At 38.6% G+C, this 17,800-nt stretch overlaps 1 protein-coding gene across 2 annotated transcripts in view; it reads right to left on the bottom strand.

Annotated features, from left to right (window-relative positions):
* Nucleotides 1-17,800, bottom strand: part of Wdr64 (WD repeat domain 64) — a 136,037-nt gene that overhangs the window by 83,405 nt on the left and 34,832 nt on the right. For both annotated transcript variants that reach the window (XR_013104249.1, XM_034520689.2), the window contains exons 7-8: nt 16,382-16,596; nt 13,805-13,939 (exon numbers count right to left, since the gene is read on the bottom strand). Coding sequence is in view for 1 of the 2 variants with exons in the window: in XM_034520689.2 (XP_034376580.1) it covers nt 13,805-13,939; nt 16,382-16,596 (350 nt within the window). In the remaining variant the exon portion in view is untranslated. The remainder of the gene's footprint in view (nt 1-13,804; nt 13,940-16,381; nt 16,597-17,800) is intronic.

Raw genomic sequence — 17,800 nt, 5'->3', positions numbered from 1 at the left:
CTCCAAAATAGACCATATAATTGGTCACAAAATGGGCCTCAACAGATACAAAAAGATTGAAATAATCCCTAGTACCTTATCAGACCACCATGGACTAAGACTTGTCTTTGACATGGACAAAAACAACAGAAAGCCCACATACACTTGGCAACTGAACAATGCTCTACTCAATGATAACTTGGTCAAGGAAGAAATTAAGAAAGAAATTAAAGACTTTTTAGATTTAAATGAAAATGAGGACACATCATATCAAAACCTGTGGGACTCATTGAAAGCAGTACTAAGAGGAAAAATCATAGCTCTAAGTGCTCACAAAAAGAAAGTGGAAAGAGCATACATTAACAACTTGACAGCAAACCTGAAAGCATTAGAACAAAAAGAAGCTAGTATACCCAAGAGGAGTAGACGGCAGGAAATAATCAAACTCAGGGCTGAAATCAACCAAGTTGAAACAAAAAGAACTATACAAAATGTCAACAAAACCAGGAGCTGGTTCTTTGAGAAAATCAACAAGATAGACAAACCCTTAGCCAGACTAACCAAAGGGCGCAGAGACAGCATTCAAATTAATAAAATCAGAACTGAAAAGGGAGACATATCAACAGAAACAGAGGAAATTAAAAAAAATCATCAGATCCTACTACAAAGGCCTATACTCAACAAAATTGGAAAATCTGGAGGAAATGGACAATTTTCTAGATAGATATGAGATACCAAAGTTAAACAAGGAGCAGATAAACCATCTAAACAGTCCCATAATGCCTAAAGAAATAGACACAGTCATTAAAAATCTTCCCACCAAAAAATGTCCAGGGCCAGATGGTTTCAGTGCAGAATTCTTTCAGACCTTCAAGGAAGACCTAATATCAATCCTCTTCAAGCTATTCCATCGAATAGAAACAGAAGGAACACTACCCAATTCGTTCTATGAAGCTACCATTACACTCATACCTAAACCACAGAAAGACCCAACAAAGAAAGAGAACTACAGACCAATCTCTCTTAAGAATATTGATGCAAAAATACTCAATAAAATTCTCGCAAACCGAATCCAACAACACATCAAAACAATTATCCATCAAGATCAAGTAGGCTTTATCCCAGGAATGCAGGGATGGTTCAATATTCGGAAATCCATCAATGTAATCCACTACATAAATAAACTCAAAGAAAAAAACCACATGGTCATCTCACTAGACGCTGAGAAAGCATTTGACAAAATTCAACATCCCTTCATGTTAAAAGTCTTGGAAAGATCAGGAATTCAAGGCCCATATCTAAACATAGTAAAAGCAATATACAGCAAGCCAGTAGCCAACATCAAACTAAATGGAGAGAAACTTGAAGCAATCCCACTAAGATCAGGGACTAGGCAAGGCTGCCCACTCTCATCTTACCTATTCAATATAGTACTAGAAGTCTTAGCTAGAGCAATTAGACAAAAAAAGGAAGTCAAAGGGATACAGATAGGAAAGGAAGAAGTCAAAATTTCACTATTTGCAGATGATATGATAGTATACTTAAGTGACCCTAAAACTTCCACCAGAGAACTCCTAAACCTGATAAACAACTTTAGCAATGTGGCTGGATATAAAATCAACTCAAACAAATCAGTAGCCTTACTCTATTCAAAGGATAAACAGGCAGAGAAAGAAATTAGGGAAATGACACCCTTCACAATAGCCACAAATAAAATAAAATATCTTGGAGTGAATCTAACAAAGCAAGTGAAAGATCTATATGACAAGAACTTCAAGTCTCTGAAGAAAGAAATTGAAGAAGATCTCAGAAGATGGAAAGATCTCCCATGCTCCTGGATTGGCAGGATTAACTTAGTAAAAATGGCTATCCTGCCAAAAGCAATCTACAGATTCAATGCAATACCCATCAAAATTCCAAATCAATTCTTCATAGAGATAGAAAGAGCAATTTACAAATTCATTTGGAATAACAAAAAACCTAGGATAGCGAGAACTATTCTCAACAATAAAAGAACCTCTGGGGGAATCACCATCCGGACCTCAAACTGTACTACAGAGCAGTAGTGATAAAAACTGCATGGTATTGGTACAGAGACAGACAGGATGATCAGTGGAATAGAATTGAAGACCCAGAAATGAACCCGCATACCTATGGTCACTTGATATTTGACAAGGGAGCTAAATCCATCCAGCGGAAAAAGGACAGCATTTTCAACAAGTGGTGCTGGCTCAACTGGAGGTCAACATGTAGAAGAATGCAAATTAATCCATTCTTATCCCCTTGCACAAAGCACAACTCCAAGTGGATAAAGGACCTTCACATAAAGCCAGATACACTGAAACTAATAGAAGAGAAGTTGGGGAAGACGCTCGAATACCTGGGCACAGGGGAAAAGTTCCTGAAGAGAACACCAATGGCTTATGCTCTAAGATCAAGAATCGACAAATGGGACCTCATCAAACTGCAAAGCTTCTGTAAGGCAAAGGACACTGTCAACAAGACAAAACGGCAACCAACAGACTGGGAAAAGATCATTACCAATCCTACATCCAATAGGGGGCTAATAACAAATATATACAAAGAACTCAAGAAATTAGACACCAAACAACAAAATAACCCCATTAAAAATGGGTTACAGAGCTAAACAAAGAATTCTTAACTGAGGAAACTCGAATGGCCGAGAAGCACCTAAAGAAATGCTCAACATCCTTAGTCATCAGGGAAATGCAAATCAAAACAACCCTGAGATACCACCTCACACCAGTCAGAATGGCTAAGATCAAAAACTCAGGTGATAGCAGATGCTGGCGAGGATGTGAAGAAAGAGGAACACTCCTTCATTGTTGGTGGGGTTGCAAGATGGTACAACCACTCTGGAAGTCAGTCTGGCGGTTCCTCAGAAAATTGGACATAGCATTACCTGAGGACCCAGCTATACCACTCCTGGGCATATACCCAGAAAATGCCCCAACAAATAACAAAGACATATGCTCCACTATGTTCATAGCAGCCTTATTTATAATAGCCAAAAGCTGGAAAGAACCCAGATGCCCTTCAACAGAGGAATGGATACAAAAAATGTGGTACATTTACACAATGGAATATTACTCAGCTATTAAAAATAATGAATTCGAGAAATTCTTAGGTAAATGGATGGAACTAGAAAATATCATCCTGAGTGAGGTAACCCAATCTCAAAAGAACCCACATGGTATTTACTCACTGATAAGCGGAGATTAGCCCAAAAATTTGAAACAACAAAGATTCAACTACCAGACGACATGAAGCTCATGAAGAAGAAAGAACAAGTGAGGATGCCTAGGTCTTTCTTAGAAGGAGTAACTAAATACCCAAGGGAGCAAATATGGACACAAAGTGTGGGACAGAATCTGAAGGGGGGGTTGTAGGGAGACCATTCCATCTAGGTATTCATTCCATGGGCAGTCACCAAAAATAGACGCTGATAGGGGTGTCAGGATGGGAAAGCTGACAGCAGCCTGATAAGGCTGTCTCCTTAGAGGTCCCCCAGAGTCTGACATACCCAGAGACAGATACCCACAGCTATCCATTAATCTGATCAAAGGTTCCCAATGGAGGAGTTAGAGAGTAAACTGAAGGAACCTTAAGGGCTGGTGGCCCCATGAGGAGAGCAACAATACCAACCAGCCAGAGCTCCCCAGGGTCTAAACCACCAGCCTAGGAGAACATATAGAGAGACACATGACTCCAGCTGTATATGTAGGGGAGGATGGCCTTGTTGGGCATAGGTGGGAGACAAGGTCATCGGTACCCTGAAGGCTGAGCACTGACGGAGGGGGATCTAAGGGTGGGGAGGGGGGCTCAGGGTAGGTGGGTAAACACCTTCATAGAAGCAGGAGGAGGGGGGATGGGATAAGGGGTTCCTGGGTGGTGGGGGAAATATGGTAAGGGGATAAAATTTGAAATGTAAATATTATATCCAATAAAAGAGGGGAAAAATAGAAAAGTGGTTAGAACCAACATTTTTAATAAAATGTCAGCCCTCTTTAAAAAAAAAACTATCTTGATACTAAAATTTGTTTTGAGAATTGTATATTGCAGAATGATCAGCCTTGGTGTATCTACTCAACAAGCAAGCTGGGCAGACCTGCTCAAACCTCTGAGGACTGGGAATTCCATCTGGAGGCAGTGAAGACACAGCATCAGAGACTTATCAATTTGCTCTTCCCCCCACTCCTCTTCTAATATCTAAACACCCATAATCAGCTTGAAGAAGCTAATAAAGAGTCAGCGCCCCTATTCCCTGGGCTTGAGGACTAAAGTGGTAAATGTTGGGCTGTCTCTCTAGGGAAAAGTAGTGGTTTTGTCGGAATAGAGAGGATTAGCTAGGGTTTATTGCTAGCCATAACCTATTAGTAGAAATCGGTAATTAATATCAAGATGAAGATATAAATTCTTAAATGGCACCAATTTACTTTGATTACAAATTTTAAGGTTTTCATTGGCATGAGCTCCTTAGTGATATAAGAGTGAGATGAATATTGTTACTCTCATAGGCATTGTACCAGTGTAACACATTTAGGAATACAAAGCTTAGACCCAGTCCTTCTTTAACTTTTTTTAAACTGATATGAGATGGTCAGCCTGTGAGTTAAGGGACTATAGAAAATTCATGACTTGGAATTTATTATAAGGGTGTTCTCTATGTTTTATTTAGAAATAGCTGAGTGGAGTTAACAGGCAACAGTACAGATTACCTTACATAGATAGTTGGTTTTCAAAACATCAGAAATCCTTAGAATTGACATGACAAACATTTCAGTATTAATGTTCATTTTCATTAGAGACCTGTCTGCTCCGGACAGCTTCCTATATTGAATTCTAAGAAGAAATTGAGCATCCTTGGAGTTACTCCAGTTGTGGTAAGACAGCCACTAGGCAAGAATTGCCACTTTCCTTCTACAGACAAATTACTGTCCAGAAAAGGACACACTTGCAGAATAGTCAACTGATTATATCTGCCTAGACAGAGTAATCAACCCTTAATAATTCTGCAGCGCTAAGGTCTGTCAGATGATCCTGGGCCAGAAGGCAGAAGAACAGATGCTCCAACGTTTTGAAGTAGAGCGAGTGTCCAGGTGTTCAGAGGTCTCTATAAATTGGCTAAGTTTTAGAAGCTATGGTTTGTGCTTCCCACAATTATAGTTAACTCAGTCATTCTGGATTTCTGACAGGGTTGAAAATATATAGCTATTTACCTTAAGAGAAAAGATTTGAGTGGATGGTCGGCAGCTGACATTCATCCTAAAGCCAGGTTCAGAACTAAATGTTTTAATTAGGATAGATGACAGAGGTGCTGGTTAGTCAACAAAAGGATGGACTGGGTATTAGGACTATCCTGTACCTCACTGGTACAAATTGGCATAATTATGCTCTAAATGTATTTTGAGAGAAAAGTTTCATTTTAACAGGAAGTGTGATGTGTAGGAGGAGCTAAGGTGGGAGGAGTACTGAGAGGAAGAAAAGGAGTAAGAAGAGGAGAAGAAGAAGGAGAGGAGAAACTAGGTGATGAAAGAGAGAGAAAGAGGGGGGAGACAGGGAGGCAGATATTCATGTATCTCTACCAGTCAAAGATAGTTGTTATATCTAGGTTGGTCAGTGGGTTACACCTCTGATTGAACAATTCCAAACTTATAAAGCCTATGATTAATATTATTTTTAAAAAATGTATAAATGCAAAAAGGAAAAGGGGGCATGAGATAGGGGTTTTCTAAGGGGGGAATGGGGAAAGGGGATGGCAACTGAAGTCTAAATAAAATATCTAATAAAAAAGGAAAAAAAGAATAATTGAATAAGAAAAAAAAGAAAACTACTGTTTCATTGCAAGTTGCACATAGCATCAAATTACTATATAATTTTTATAGGACTCTTATTAAATACTATAACTGGCTGTATTATCAGTCTTTTATGTACCTACCATACGTGAATATTCCATCTATATATGTGCTATGTTTACTGAATTGTGAGTCTGTTATGTACCTATCATACATGAATATTTCATCTATATATGTAGTATGTGAGTACAGAGATGAAACAATTGAAAACTTATAAACGAAAAAAAAAAAAAAAAAAAAAAAAAAAAAAGATCCACAACTTTGCTAGCCCTAGGTATTTCCAGTACTGGGTATGGTTTCATTCTTGTTGAGTGACCCTTAAATCAAATTTAAAAACTGTTGGTTACTGTCCAGACCTGTGTGCTATTACTGCACCTTTAGAGTTATGGTTCCATGCTGGCCATTGCTGGGATGCACAGGCATCATAGCTGGGAAAGAGTATCAGTCACTTCCCTCCTTTGGAAGCTTTCACGCACCTTCTGGTACCATGAAAGCTATTCTCCAGGGAGGAGGCTTTCAGGTCAGTTTTAATTCAGGGGGCATCTGGGCCTTGTTTCTGAAGTGTATGGTGTTTTCAGTAATAGAAACTTACTTTCTACCTCCGGGGGTGGGGCAATAGCCTGTTTTGTTGTTGTTGTTTTGTTTTGTTTTGGCTTTTTTGTTTTTTGTTTGTTTGATTAATTTTTTGTATACCAGTACATTAGTGTTTGCAACTGGGGGATCTATCATAGATATACAGTAAATATTAAGAGTTTATAAAATGATAGCTGGGCATTGCGGTGCATGCCTTTAATTCCACCATTTGAGAAACAGAGGCAGCAGATCTCTGTGTTTTGAGTCCAGCCTGGTCTACATAGTAAGTTCTAGGACACTCAGAGCTACATAGTGAGACCCTGTGTTAAAACAAAACAAAACAAAACAAAAAATAACCACAAAAAGAATGTTTAAAATAAAACAGATCTCTCTTATTTATTTTATCCTGTAGGTTATCAGTTCTAAAATATTCTGAAAAAAAAAAAAAAACTGTTCTTTCTCCATACCTACCTCCATTGGTAAAATTCAAATCCTTATCATTTTTTAAACTTTCCATATTTTCCTCAGCTGATTTTTCTTTTTTTTCCACTTGATTTTCTCTAATCCATTCTCTAATTTAAAGTCAAAGTGACCTTAAAAATGAAATTGATTCTATACCCCATCTCAGTTGTGTGTGTGTGTGTGTTGTGTACACATGTGTGCAGATAGGTGGTCTTCTCATAGCTTTGAGTTTAAAATTCTAGCTCTAGGGATTGGAAAGATAGCTTAGCAGTTGAGGAAACTGCATGTTATTACAGAGGGCCTGGGTTCAAATTCCAGTACCCACGTGGCACTTCACAACTGTCTGTAACACCAAGATCTGACACCTTCATACAGACATACATTGAGGCAAAACACCAACGCACATAAAATGAAAATAAATAAGTTATTACAAAATCCTAGCTCTTAGTACAACTTGCAGGCCTTTTCTTGTCTGCTTGTCCGCATTCACATCTCCCAGCTCATCCTTCCCGGGGCTCCAACCTAGAACTCACTCTTCTCTTTTTCACCTGCGTTCACAACCATATCTTTAAGGTGTTTGTTTGCCCACTCCCACCCAACCAATTACTTTCCCAGGCTAACTGTAACCAGTTTTCAAAGCTTAGCATACATAGCATCTCTCTCCACCAAGAACTCTTCCACCAAGACTGCCTCCTCCATCCTGCCTGGAGGTGCGGTCAGCATTTGGCCTGCTTGTTACATCTACACTATAATGCTCACTGTCCTTTATGGGAATGCATTATAAGTTATTAGCACACGACCAAGGACTTAGTCTTTTTCATCTTTAATTCACAAGTCTAATAACAGCATTTCAAACACAGTCTCTCATTGCTAAATACTGAGTTTTCAGCTTGCTCTAAAGCTTCTTTGGGAGTCATCTATATTCAAAGTACGCAACAAGCAAAAATAGAATGTTGAATATAATATTTACCTTACTTTCTTATAAAGACATAGCCTAAAACAGAATTAATGTGCAGCAAACACAGAGCAATATGTGAAAAAGGACTGCCGAGCTTCCCTTCCAGAGTCGGGGAAAGGTCAGAACAATTCTCTAGGGTAGGTGTTATCTGACCCTTAAAGAATCATGAAGTTCATGAAAAATAACTTAGAAAGGTTATCTCAGCCTCCAAACATGAACAAAGTCCCAACATGGGCTACCGAGGAAGTAGAAAGAAGCTCAGAGCTTCAGGGAGCTAAGTAAAAGGCTACGTGGCAGGAGTACATGAAGTTAAAGGGTATTCAGGGATGAGTCCACAAATGTGCTGAATGCAGATGTCAAAATAGAGAAGCTATTGAGATGAGGGGATGATCTTTTCTAGAAAACATATGAAAATAGACTGGGAAGTGGAAGGGAGAATGATAAGAAGATAAAACAGACTCAAAAAGTATATTACTGTGAGGTAATATACACAAATTGGTGATTGATGATGGAGGTAGAGGTGGGGACCATGAAGAACAAAGAGCTGTAAAAGGTACAAGTGAAAAGGAAAGATTTTGGTGATAGAACTCCCAAAATTCCATTGCCTAGGGAAAACACAATATGAAGGCTCACATTAATAAAGAATGAATAGCAAGATACCAACTCCTGGATTTCTAGAATCCAGAAAAACAGATTCCACATGAGTAAGATGAGCAAGGCTCACCGCCTGTAGCTTGATGATTCCCAGAAGCAGGTTGGGCACCACCTGGAGGGCTGTGGATAAAAGTAGACACATCAAGTGCAGGCAGCGAATGGAGGTAGACACATCAAGTGCAGGCAGTGAATGAAGAGTTGTCTTTGCAAAATGACTTAGAGGGGAAGAAATGATGTTGTGCAATCACAAGGAGCCTGTCAGCCAAGAAAGGTTCCTCAGAGATAGACATGGTAGCTTATGCCTGTCGTATTAGCCTTTGAGAAGGGAGACAGGACTGGGAGTAAGGCCAGTCTCTTCCATGCAGAAAGTTCCAGGCCAGTCTGGGGCACATGATCACTCAGATACAGCAGTGTAGTCATTAAAGATTGAAAATACAGAGTGAAAGAGTAGCAAGGTCATGGAGAAGATGGATGGGATTGAGCAAAGGTCTTCAATGAAGAATCAGATGTCTCGTCCTCTCTAACAAGGACATTGAAGTAAGGGTGACCCTGGACAATCTTGAAGGTTTCTGTATATTGGAAAATTTCCCTTGAACTCCTTGATTTGTGTATCATACAGAAGGATAGACCATCCTATGGAGAGCAGAGGAAGGGGATGCTTGGAAGAGTCACTGAGGCAGGTGGTAGAGGAAGCAGATCAATGTCTGTAGAGGAGGCTGGAAGTGGCGGCTCAGGACTCTGATAAGCTAAAGGACTAGGATTTATCAGAGTGATGTGGTGGGTAGTTGGGGGTGTATACCACATACAATAATGAACTATGAGCTCATGTACCCAACATAATGCCCAGTGAGGAAAGACAATGAAGAAGATGAATGAAAGGTGTGATAACAAGAGGGCTCAGTGAGGTCACTTAGTGGATCTAGTGGAACTGTCTTCAACAAGGTTCAGAGTTCTGAGACACTGATGCTGGGGTTTCTTAAGAGATGAAATCTAAGTAGAGGGTAAGGATCTGAGATGCTGTTGCAGCTAAGTGTGCTGGTTAGTTTTAAATGTCAACTTGTCACAACCTAGAATCAATTGAGGAGTTATTATTAATCAAATTTGCCTGAGGGTGTGCTGTGAGAGATTGGTTTGATTGCTTTAGAGAAGAACCCAATTCACTGTAGATAGCACCATTTCACAGTCTGGGCTCTGAACTGTGTAAGAATACAGAAAGTTGATATTGGTCAGGGTATTTGTCAGTACAACAGGAATGGAACCAGAACATGACGTTATTTGTTTCTACTTAATCATGTTATCGCTGATAATAGGTAACAACCCTTACCTTAGCAATAAGGAAGAAATACAATATCTCATACCTCTAAGTCCAGATACAATGTGCTTGTTTGCACCTGCTGTAACTTGTTGACAAAATCATGACTTAATACATTAATCTCTTCATTCTTTCACTCTAATTCATGTTGGAAGATCTCTGATCTTTGCAGAAAGCCAGGCTTTAACACTCCTCTTTCTGAACTTCTGTATGTATTTCTAAAGTGGGCCATGGTTCTTAAGACACTGCTTTGCATTGCTGGTTATCTCCCTGTGTGCTAATGTGCTGGTGTGCTAGTAAGTATTTACTTTATATTTGGGGACTAGGATGGGAGAGAGCCATTATTTACTAGTGTTTGCCGGTCTCCATGAAATATTTTATTCCCACCATGGCTAATCCTTGAATACTAGTTGGTAAAAGAAACAGAACTATACAGCATTGGACAGTATCTATGTTTTCTGGAGATGGGAAAATAATTGTAAACTATAGTAAAATAAACAGAAGTCAATAGGTTGGGTTTGGAGTTTGTTTTACCTTTGTTTTTAATATGATTGGATTGAGAGTTTATATCATTTAACTTTTAGCAGTGGCAGTAGTTAACGAAAGGTTATTAAAGCCCTGAACTCTCAACTGATGAGAGCTAGCTTTACAGAATACATCTAATTTCATGTCCATAGTTGGTTTTTCCGTTAGATTTTTAAGCAATTAGAGGCAAAGGTCATGACTTAAACTTGTTGAGTAAGTATTTGTTGAATGATGGCTACGATTCTGGATTAAGACCTGCCTCATAGGATCACTGCATGCCTCTGGCTGCCAATCACTTGTCATAACTGCCTTTGAAGAACCCTGGAATTGTCAGCACTGGTAGGTAATATTGTGGCTCCAAAATTGCTCTCCTTGGAAATGATAACTAGGCAAGGTCAAGTACATTTTCTATGGGACCACAAGGGCCTGGTATGGTTCCATATAGGGAGTGGAGGGAATCTTGAATGACAAACGTCCTTAGTGAATGTATATTTTGACATGGGCATGGCCTGTCAAGGGCTCCAAGACCCATTGGCCCATAAAATGGACAAAGCCATTACCCATATGGCCCAGTCTAAAAAGAAGTAGCAAAGCTTTTCTTGGGAGGCCATGTATGAGTAGCCAGGGTTCCAGAACCCAAGTCCTGTAGGTCAAGGCAGATAGGTTTTTTTTTTTTTTCTTTTTTCTTTTCTTTTTTTTTTTTTTTTTTTTTTTTTTTTGTTTTTTGAGACAGGGTTTCTCTGTGTAGCCCTGGCTGTTCTGGAACTCACTCTGTAGACCAGGCTGGCCTCGAAATCCACCTGCCTCTGCCTCCCAAGTGCTAGGATTAAAGGCATGCGCCACCACCGCCCGGCGGCAGATAGGTTTCACAATGCATAGCCATGGTGGTTCTCCAAGGCTATATGACCATGTTATGAATTTCCAACTCAGGGTAGAATCAAATTGGATATTCAGTTGCACTGATTTGTCAATTAGTTTGAGTTTCAGAAATGTATTTCCACAAAACACCAGCATGGGCTCATCTGCAATTAATTATGTTATTACAGAAAGTAAATAAAACTTTCTAATTAATTGCATCATCTAAATGACATTTGTGGAACTTGATCCAGTATTGGGGAATAAAATTATTTTTAATGTGCTGTGAAGCTTTTCAATTTTCTCAATGTGATAATAGTATAGACCAAAATAAATATTTTCAGCTTCTAAGCAATGAGTACAAAATGCGGATCTTTCATAAAGTCTTCAATATTTTTAAAAAAGAAAATGTAAGGTCATCTGAGAGATATGTCGTCTGTTCTATTAAATGTCTAATTCTTATTCCTTTACTTAAGCTTAGCTTAGAGTTTAAAGAAACTTTTTCTTGGCATGTTAAGAGGTTGTTTTTGTTTGCTTGTGTTTTAATTTTTGATTTGCTTTTCACACCCATTATGTGTATGTAAATTTTATTTATCTTTATTTATATATAATATGTAATATTATATATAAGATATATAGTATGTAACATATTTATATTATAATATAATGAACTAATATATAATATAATTATAATATAATATAAACATATTATAAGAATATGTGTTTTGTAAGCAATGTAAGTTCTTATTTTGTTTGTTGTTGTTTGTTTCTATTTTTATCACCAGACAATTTCTACTGCATAGCTGTAGAGTATACTATTGACATTTGAAGTGGTTGTCGATATATGTGTGTATATATATATATATATATATATATAATTTGCACACACATATATGCATATATATATAACCTTGCTTATAAGTTATTAGGAAATATTTAGGTAGATTAAAAATTAGTCAGATATTCTTTAAGCTCACAATTAGAGGTATTTTCTCATCCCTTAAGAAAGATTTTCTTTGACTGTTTAAGAGAAAGAAAAGAAAGATGGATGGAAGGAAGGAAGGACAGAAGGAAGGAAGGGGGGAGGGAAGGAAGGAAGGAGGGATGGAAGAAGGAATAAAGAGAGAAAAAGATCATAGACTTGCCCACAAGCCCATCTGATGGCACATTTTCTCAATTGAAGTTCCCTCTTCCCAAATGATTCTAACTTGTTTCAAGTTGACACAAAACTAGCCAGCATAAAACTTATTTTTAAAAAATATTTTAAAATGTACTGTTATATAGGTATATCATAAGTTATATACCTATGAAACTTATATGATATATGCACCTAGTAACAGGCCCTCGGTCTGTCTGTCTATCAGGGAACCTGTCTAACTCCCAGTCTGGGAGATGTTTTCTTATTTAGTGATTGATGTGGCAGATGGTCCTGTGGGTGTATAAAAAAGCAGGCTGAGCAAGCTATATGGAACAAACTAGTAAGCAGCACCCCTCCATGGCCGCTGCATCAGCTCCTGCCTCCAGATTCCTGCCATGAGTTCCCTGGATGATGACCTGCAAGCTGTAAGGTGCAATAAGCTCCTTTCCACACAACATATTTTTGGTTATAGTGTTTTATCATAGAAATCCTGACTAAGACAAGTTCGTTCACCTTAGAAATTTCCCATATGACCATTTTAGATTCCTGTTCCTGTCATCAACCTTAGGCAACTAGTGACCTACATTTTGTTTTTATAAATCTGTCCTTTGAGGCATTTCAAATAAATGGAATTAAACCACACATTATGGGAATCTTTTTCTCTCTTCTTTCCTTTTTCTCTCCCTCCTTCCCTCCCTCCCTCCCTCCCTCCCTCCCTCCCTCCCTCCTTCCCTCCCTTCCTTCCTTCTTTCCTTCCTTCCTTCCATCTTTCTTTTCTTTCTCTTAAACAGTCAAAGAAAATACTTTTTCTTTAATAAAAGATAAAAGAATTTTTATCCAACTTCTGTCTCTTAGTTTTGAAGTTTATCTGCTGCAGTAAATACCTTAAAAACTTTAAGAATTCAAATGCCATAACAGTTATTAGGAAATATTTAACCAGTTTGAAAATGAGTCAGCCATTATTCAAACTCACAATTGTAGAGGAACACCAGCTGGTATATTTATGATCGATAAAATATGATTGGCTCCATAGAGATTATAAGCATAATTTGTTGACTAGCTAAAGTGATTCTAAAGCATAAACTTTTACCAACAAAATAATGCTTAAAATACAGATACAGGTCTATTGAATTATTATAATACATTAAACCAGTAAACCCTTTTTTGTAGTGCTGGGAATGGAACCTAGGCTCTCACAAATGCTAGACATGTTCTTCAGGTCTAAGCTATTTCCCCAGTTCCCAGTAAACAACAGTTGAGCAACAGCTGCTGTGAAGGGTCCATATCACATTTAGATTTACAAGACTGACTTTAATTTCCCCCAAAGGTCTAATTAGCCCTGCCAAGCTAAGGGAACAGCTAACTTCTGGTGTTTTTGAAAACTAGTTTGAACACTCTAAGGTCGTGATGGGCTCATCATTGTAAATGATGAGAGTCCCAGAATGCTCATGTAGGCACACTCTTATACTTACAAATTGTCCTCAAGCCTCCTCAAGGATTCCAAAACCAACGAATGGACACTGTCCAAGGAGCAGGATCCAAAGCAATTGAGAGCTGGAATGTATCTGATTTTCATAACCCAGTCATTATGCAGCTTTCTTTTAACACTGGGAATGAGAAGGGGGAGGGCTGTTAGGTTAGACACACAAACTTCAATGCTCATTTTATTCTATTCAGCATTTCATTTAGATTGAATCAAATCATAACCCTGAACTGTGCTAAGTCTACAGGTATACTGTAGCCCTATGCTCCACAGTTTTTAGCTGATAAACAAGTCAATCTAAGATAAAGTTTAAAAAAGTAACTTTATAAGACTCTTGTCAAAACTTGAGCTATGACTTCAGCAGTAAATGTGTGACTCACATTGAATAGATTTTGAATCCCTTAGGAAACAAATCTGTAGATACTTATGTGAAAAGGGGTTTAACTGAGGAAGGACAGACCACCCTGAATGTGGTGACACAGTTCCATGGGTAGAAATCTGAAATAAAAGCATGAGCATCTGCACTTGTCTTCTTCTGCTTCCTGAGAGCAGACGTGACAAGCTCATGTTTCTGCCACCATACAGGCCTTACCACGATGGAGGTCTCTCCATGATGGAGGTCTCTCCATGAAGGAAGCTTCACCATGATGGAGGCCTCACTGTGATGGACTGTATCCCTTCTAAACCTAGAGCCAAAACAAAGCCTTCCTTCCTAAGGTTAGTTTTTCAGATATTTTGTCACAATGACAAGAAAAGGAACTGATAAGAAAGGAATAATCTAGAAGGAGCCAAGTGGAGTATTGGCAATCTTATTTTTACTATAATGAAAAACTCTAAGCATCCACCCATGATTAGCATAAGATTCTGGATATCACCTGGCTTCTACTAGAAGAACAGACACATTCTTGACTCCAGGCATCAATGTTGTACAATATGGAAGGGAACACAAGAGAGGAAAGTTGCTTCTTTTTTTTCCCCCCCAATCCTAGAGTTTGTTTAATTTTTGCTATTGGCTAATTTTCTAATTTGTATAGTGTTCCAAATGCTACTGTTTTCTGGCCACAGCTTTACTGACTCTAAATGAACAAATTCAGAGCATGGCAACTTCAGGAACACTTTTATGATGGTTCCAAAATTTAACTACCCTTCTAGTCTTAGGTTTTAGGATCTCTTGGTAGAAGAAAATGACTCAACACTAAACCTGTATCTACACTTGAGTCTTAAAAGATTTAACTAGATGGCATGGTGACCGTCTGTCTCCTTACAAATTATCTCCTCGGGAAACATTCATTCTACCATACTGAGTCCTTAAGTTCCTCCCCCACCCCGCCCCATTGCCCCCCTTCTTACTTCTGACATATCTATCTAATGCAAAGAGGAACTAACAACAATCCATGGCCTTTTCTGACAAGTAAACCACCTCTTAGTGGGGAAAAGGTTATCCCCATTAAGATCTCTGGGCCTATTGTGACTGAAATAAGCCCATCGTGTATAGAGCAGCACACCACACCGTGACTACATAACACAGTCCAGATATAAAGGGTGGAAAATGGAGCTGATTTTCTATGTTATGCTTATAGTTCCAGCAACAGGGCTAATCTAATTCAAGGCAGCAATGATTATATTGAGCCAAGGTCATGAACAAATACATAAGTACTAAAATAACAATAAATGGCTATGTCCATGTAAGTACAATTGTCAGCTGAGGCCAGAAGAGAGTGTCCAGTCCCCTGAAGCTGAAATTACTGGTATTTGTTAGATGCCCAACAAGGGTAATGCAAACTGACTATGGTCCTCTGCAAGAGGGGTACATGCTCCTAAGTACTGAGCTATCATTTCTGCCCAGGAGAATTGTTTTTTTTTTTAGTTGAACTTTGAGTATTGTTTTTTTTTTAATTGAACTTTGAGATCTATTAAAGAATATCAACTCCTTGTCTCTAATATTTGTAACATTTATTGCAGAATATTTCACTTTTCAAATGTATTCTTTTGAGATTTTTCTTAATTTAGTAGATAAAGTCTATCAAATTATTTCCTTTAAATCTTCATATATTTTACATTTATAAACTTTTGTATTCAATTGCTAGGAAGTACTCATAAATATACATAAATGTACATTGTATAGGATTTTTTCAAGATTTCACTTTTGAACTCAATCTGTTACATACCTATATATAAAACCTATAGATTTGAGCTGCGAACAGCATTTAAATGGAATTTCAGTTACTAATTATATTTTCCTCATTATCTTGGAAGTTTCTTCAGATGAAAAACATTTCTTCTTTTGTTTTTGTATTGATTGAAACAAAGTCTTGCTATGTAGCTCATGCTGGCCTGAAATTCACTATATAGCCCAAGCTAGCCTCAAACTCATGAATCTTTTGACTCTGCCTCTAGGGGACTGGAATTATAGGTGTGTATCTCCAAGCTTAGATTAGATATTCTTTATTTAGCTTTGACTCTCAAAAATACTGAGGGTCTTGCATCTCATTTCACTATATGTGCATCTAACTAAACAATGTCTATAATTATTAGAGCAAAGGGAGTATTCATGCAATGCCCTTACCTTTTAAAGTTCTTAGAGTCGAGGACCTGAGTTTGTAGTTTCTTTTTGGTTTTTGCCTGCCTTAATCCAAAGTCATCGCTGTTTACAGTGAACCTGTTCACAAAGCCACCATCATCACCCAGGAGGATGTCATCTCTGCAGAGCTGGTCAGGCAGGGGCACCACACACACACATAATAGGCAGTGGTCCATGGGCTTGATGACAAAATAGTGCTCCTGAAACCAGAGATGGTCTTGCATAGTTACACTTACTAATACATGTTGCTGGGATCTTCACTCAGTCGCAGAGCCCTTGTTCACCATGCGTGAGGTACCAAGTTCCCCCCTCAGTATCACTCACACACACACACACACACACACACACACACACACACACACCACAGGTGAGGGAGAGGGATAAAGAATTGTCCTCATTATTTTTTTTCTGTGCTGTTTCTCTCTTTAGATCCAACAATGATATAAGAATTTGGAAAGTTTAGGCAAACATTAACCAAATAACAGTTAAAGCTGTGAACCCAGCTCAGAACTTTTGGGTGTTTCGTATAGAAAGAAGGGGAGCTACTTCTTAGGGCAGGGTGAGGACGGAGATCTTAGAGATTGCTACCCATGTGATGCAGAATGCCTTTTCTTGACTCTGTAAGGAAATACTGAACTGGCCTCAAACTCCCTATGCATTCTAGAGAGACCTTAAGCCTCTGACCCTCCTGCCTGTGTCTTTTAAGTGCTGAGATTGCAGGTGTATGCCCCGGCCTATTTGTGGACCACTAGGGGTTGGGAGTCAAGGAGTCTCATCCATGCTAGGTAATATTCATGAGTTTTATAAGGAATTACCAAGAGAAAAGTATTTGAACTTCCATGTTTATCCATAAATATGCAACAAGTACTTGCAAGTTGACTCTAAACTCTTAGAGTGTTCACTAAGATAGACAGCTATCTTTACTTTTCCTGCACTCGGTGTCCTAAGTGAGAAAAAAATGCAGACTCAAATTTTTATGATTTATTCTCCCTCCTTAAACTGAGAAAGAGGTGACATATTTAGAGGTCCATTGACGCCTCAAGCTAACATGCAGCGACTACTGACTAGGTGCAAACATTATTCCAGGCATGATTGTACAGGATGAGCCCAGCAAAGTTTCCCACTCTGTGGAAGCTACCCTGCAAGAAGGGAAGCCAGAGAGAAAGATGGAGCACAGTGCTGTGGACAGGTGAGGCCACTTTAGGTTATGTGGGCAAAGGTGGTAGTGGGGTAGGACAGGGGAGGTGACCTTTGATCTGGGACCTAAACTGATGGAAAGAAAGATAAAGACGATTAATGTCTAAGGGGGAAGTAGGTCCAGATTAGAAGATTAATGTGAAAAGGGCAGAGAGGGAAGAGACCATGAGCGTTGTCTTGTCAAACAGGAGCTGGGGTGTCAGATAC

The sequence above is a fragment of the Arvicanthis niloticus genome, chromosome 16 (genome assembly GCF_011762505.2).
Source record: "Arvicanthis niloticus isolate mArvNil1 chromosome 16, mArvNil1.pat.X, whole genome shotgun sequence".
Classification (NCBI taxonomy): domain Eukaryota; kingdom Metazoa; phylum Chordata; class Mammalia; order Rodentia; family Muridae; genus Arvicanthis; species Arvicanthis niloticus.
This window is presented reverse-complemented; position numbering and strand designations above follow the sequence as displayed.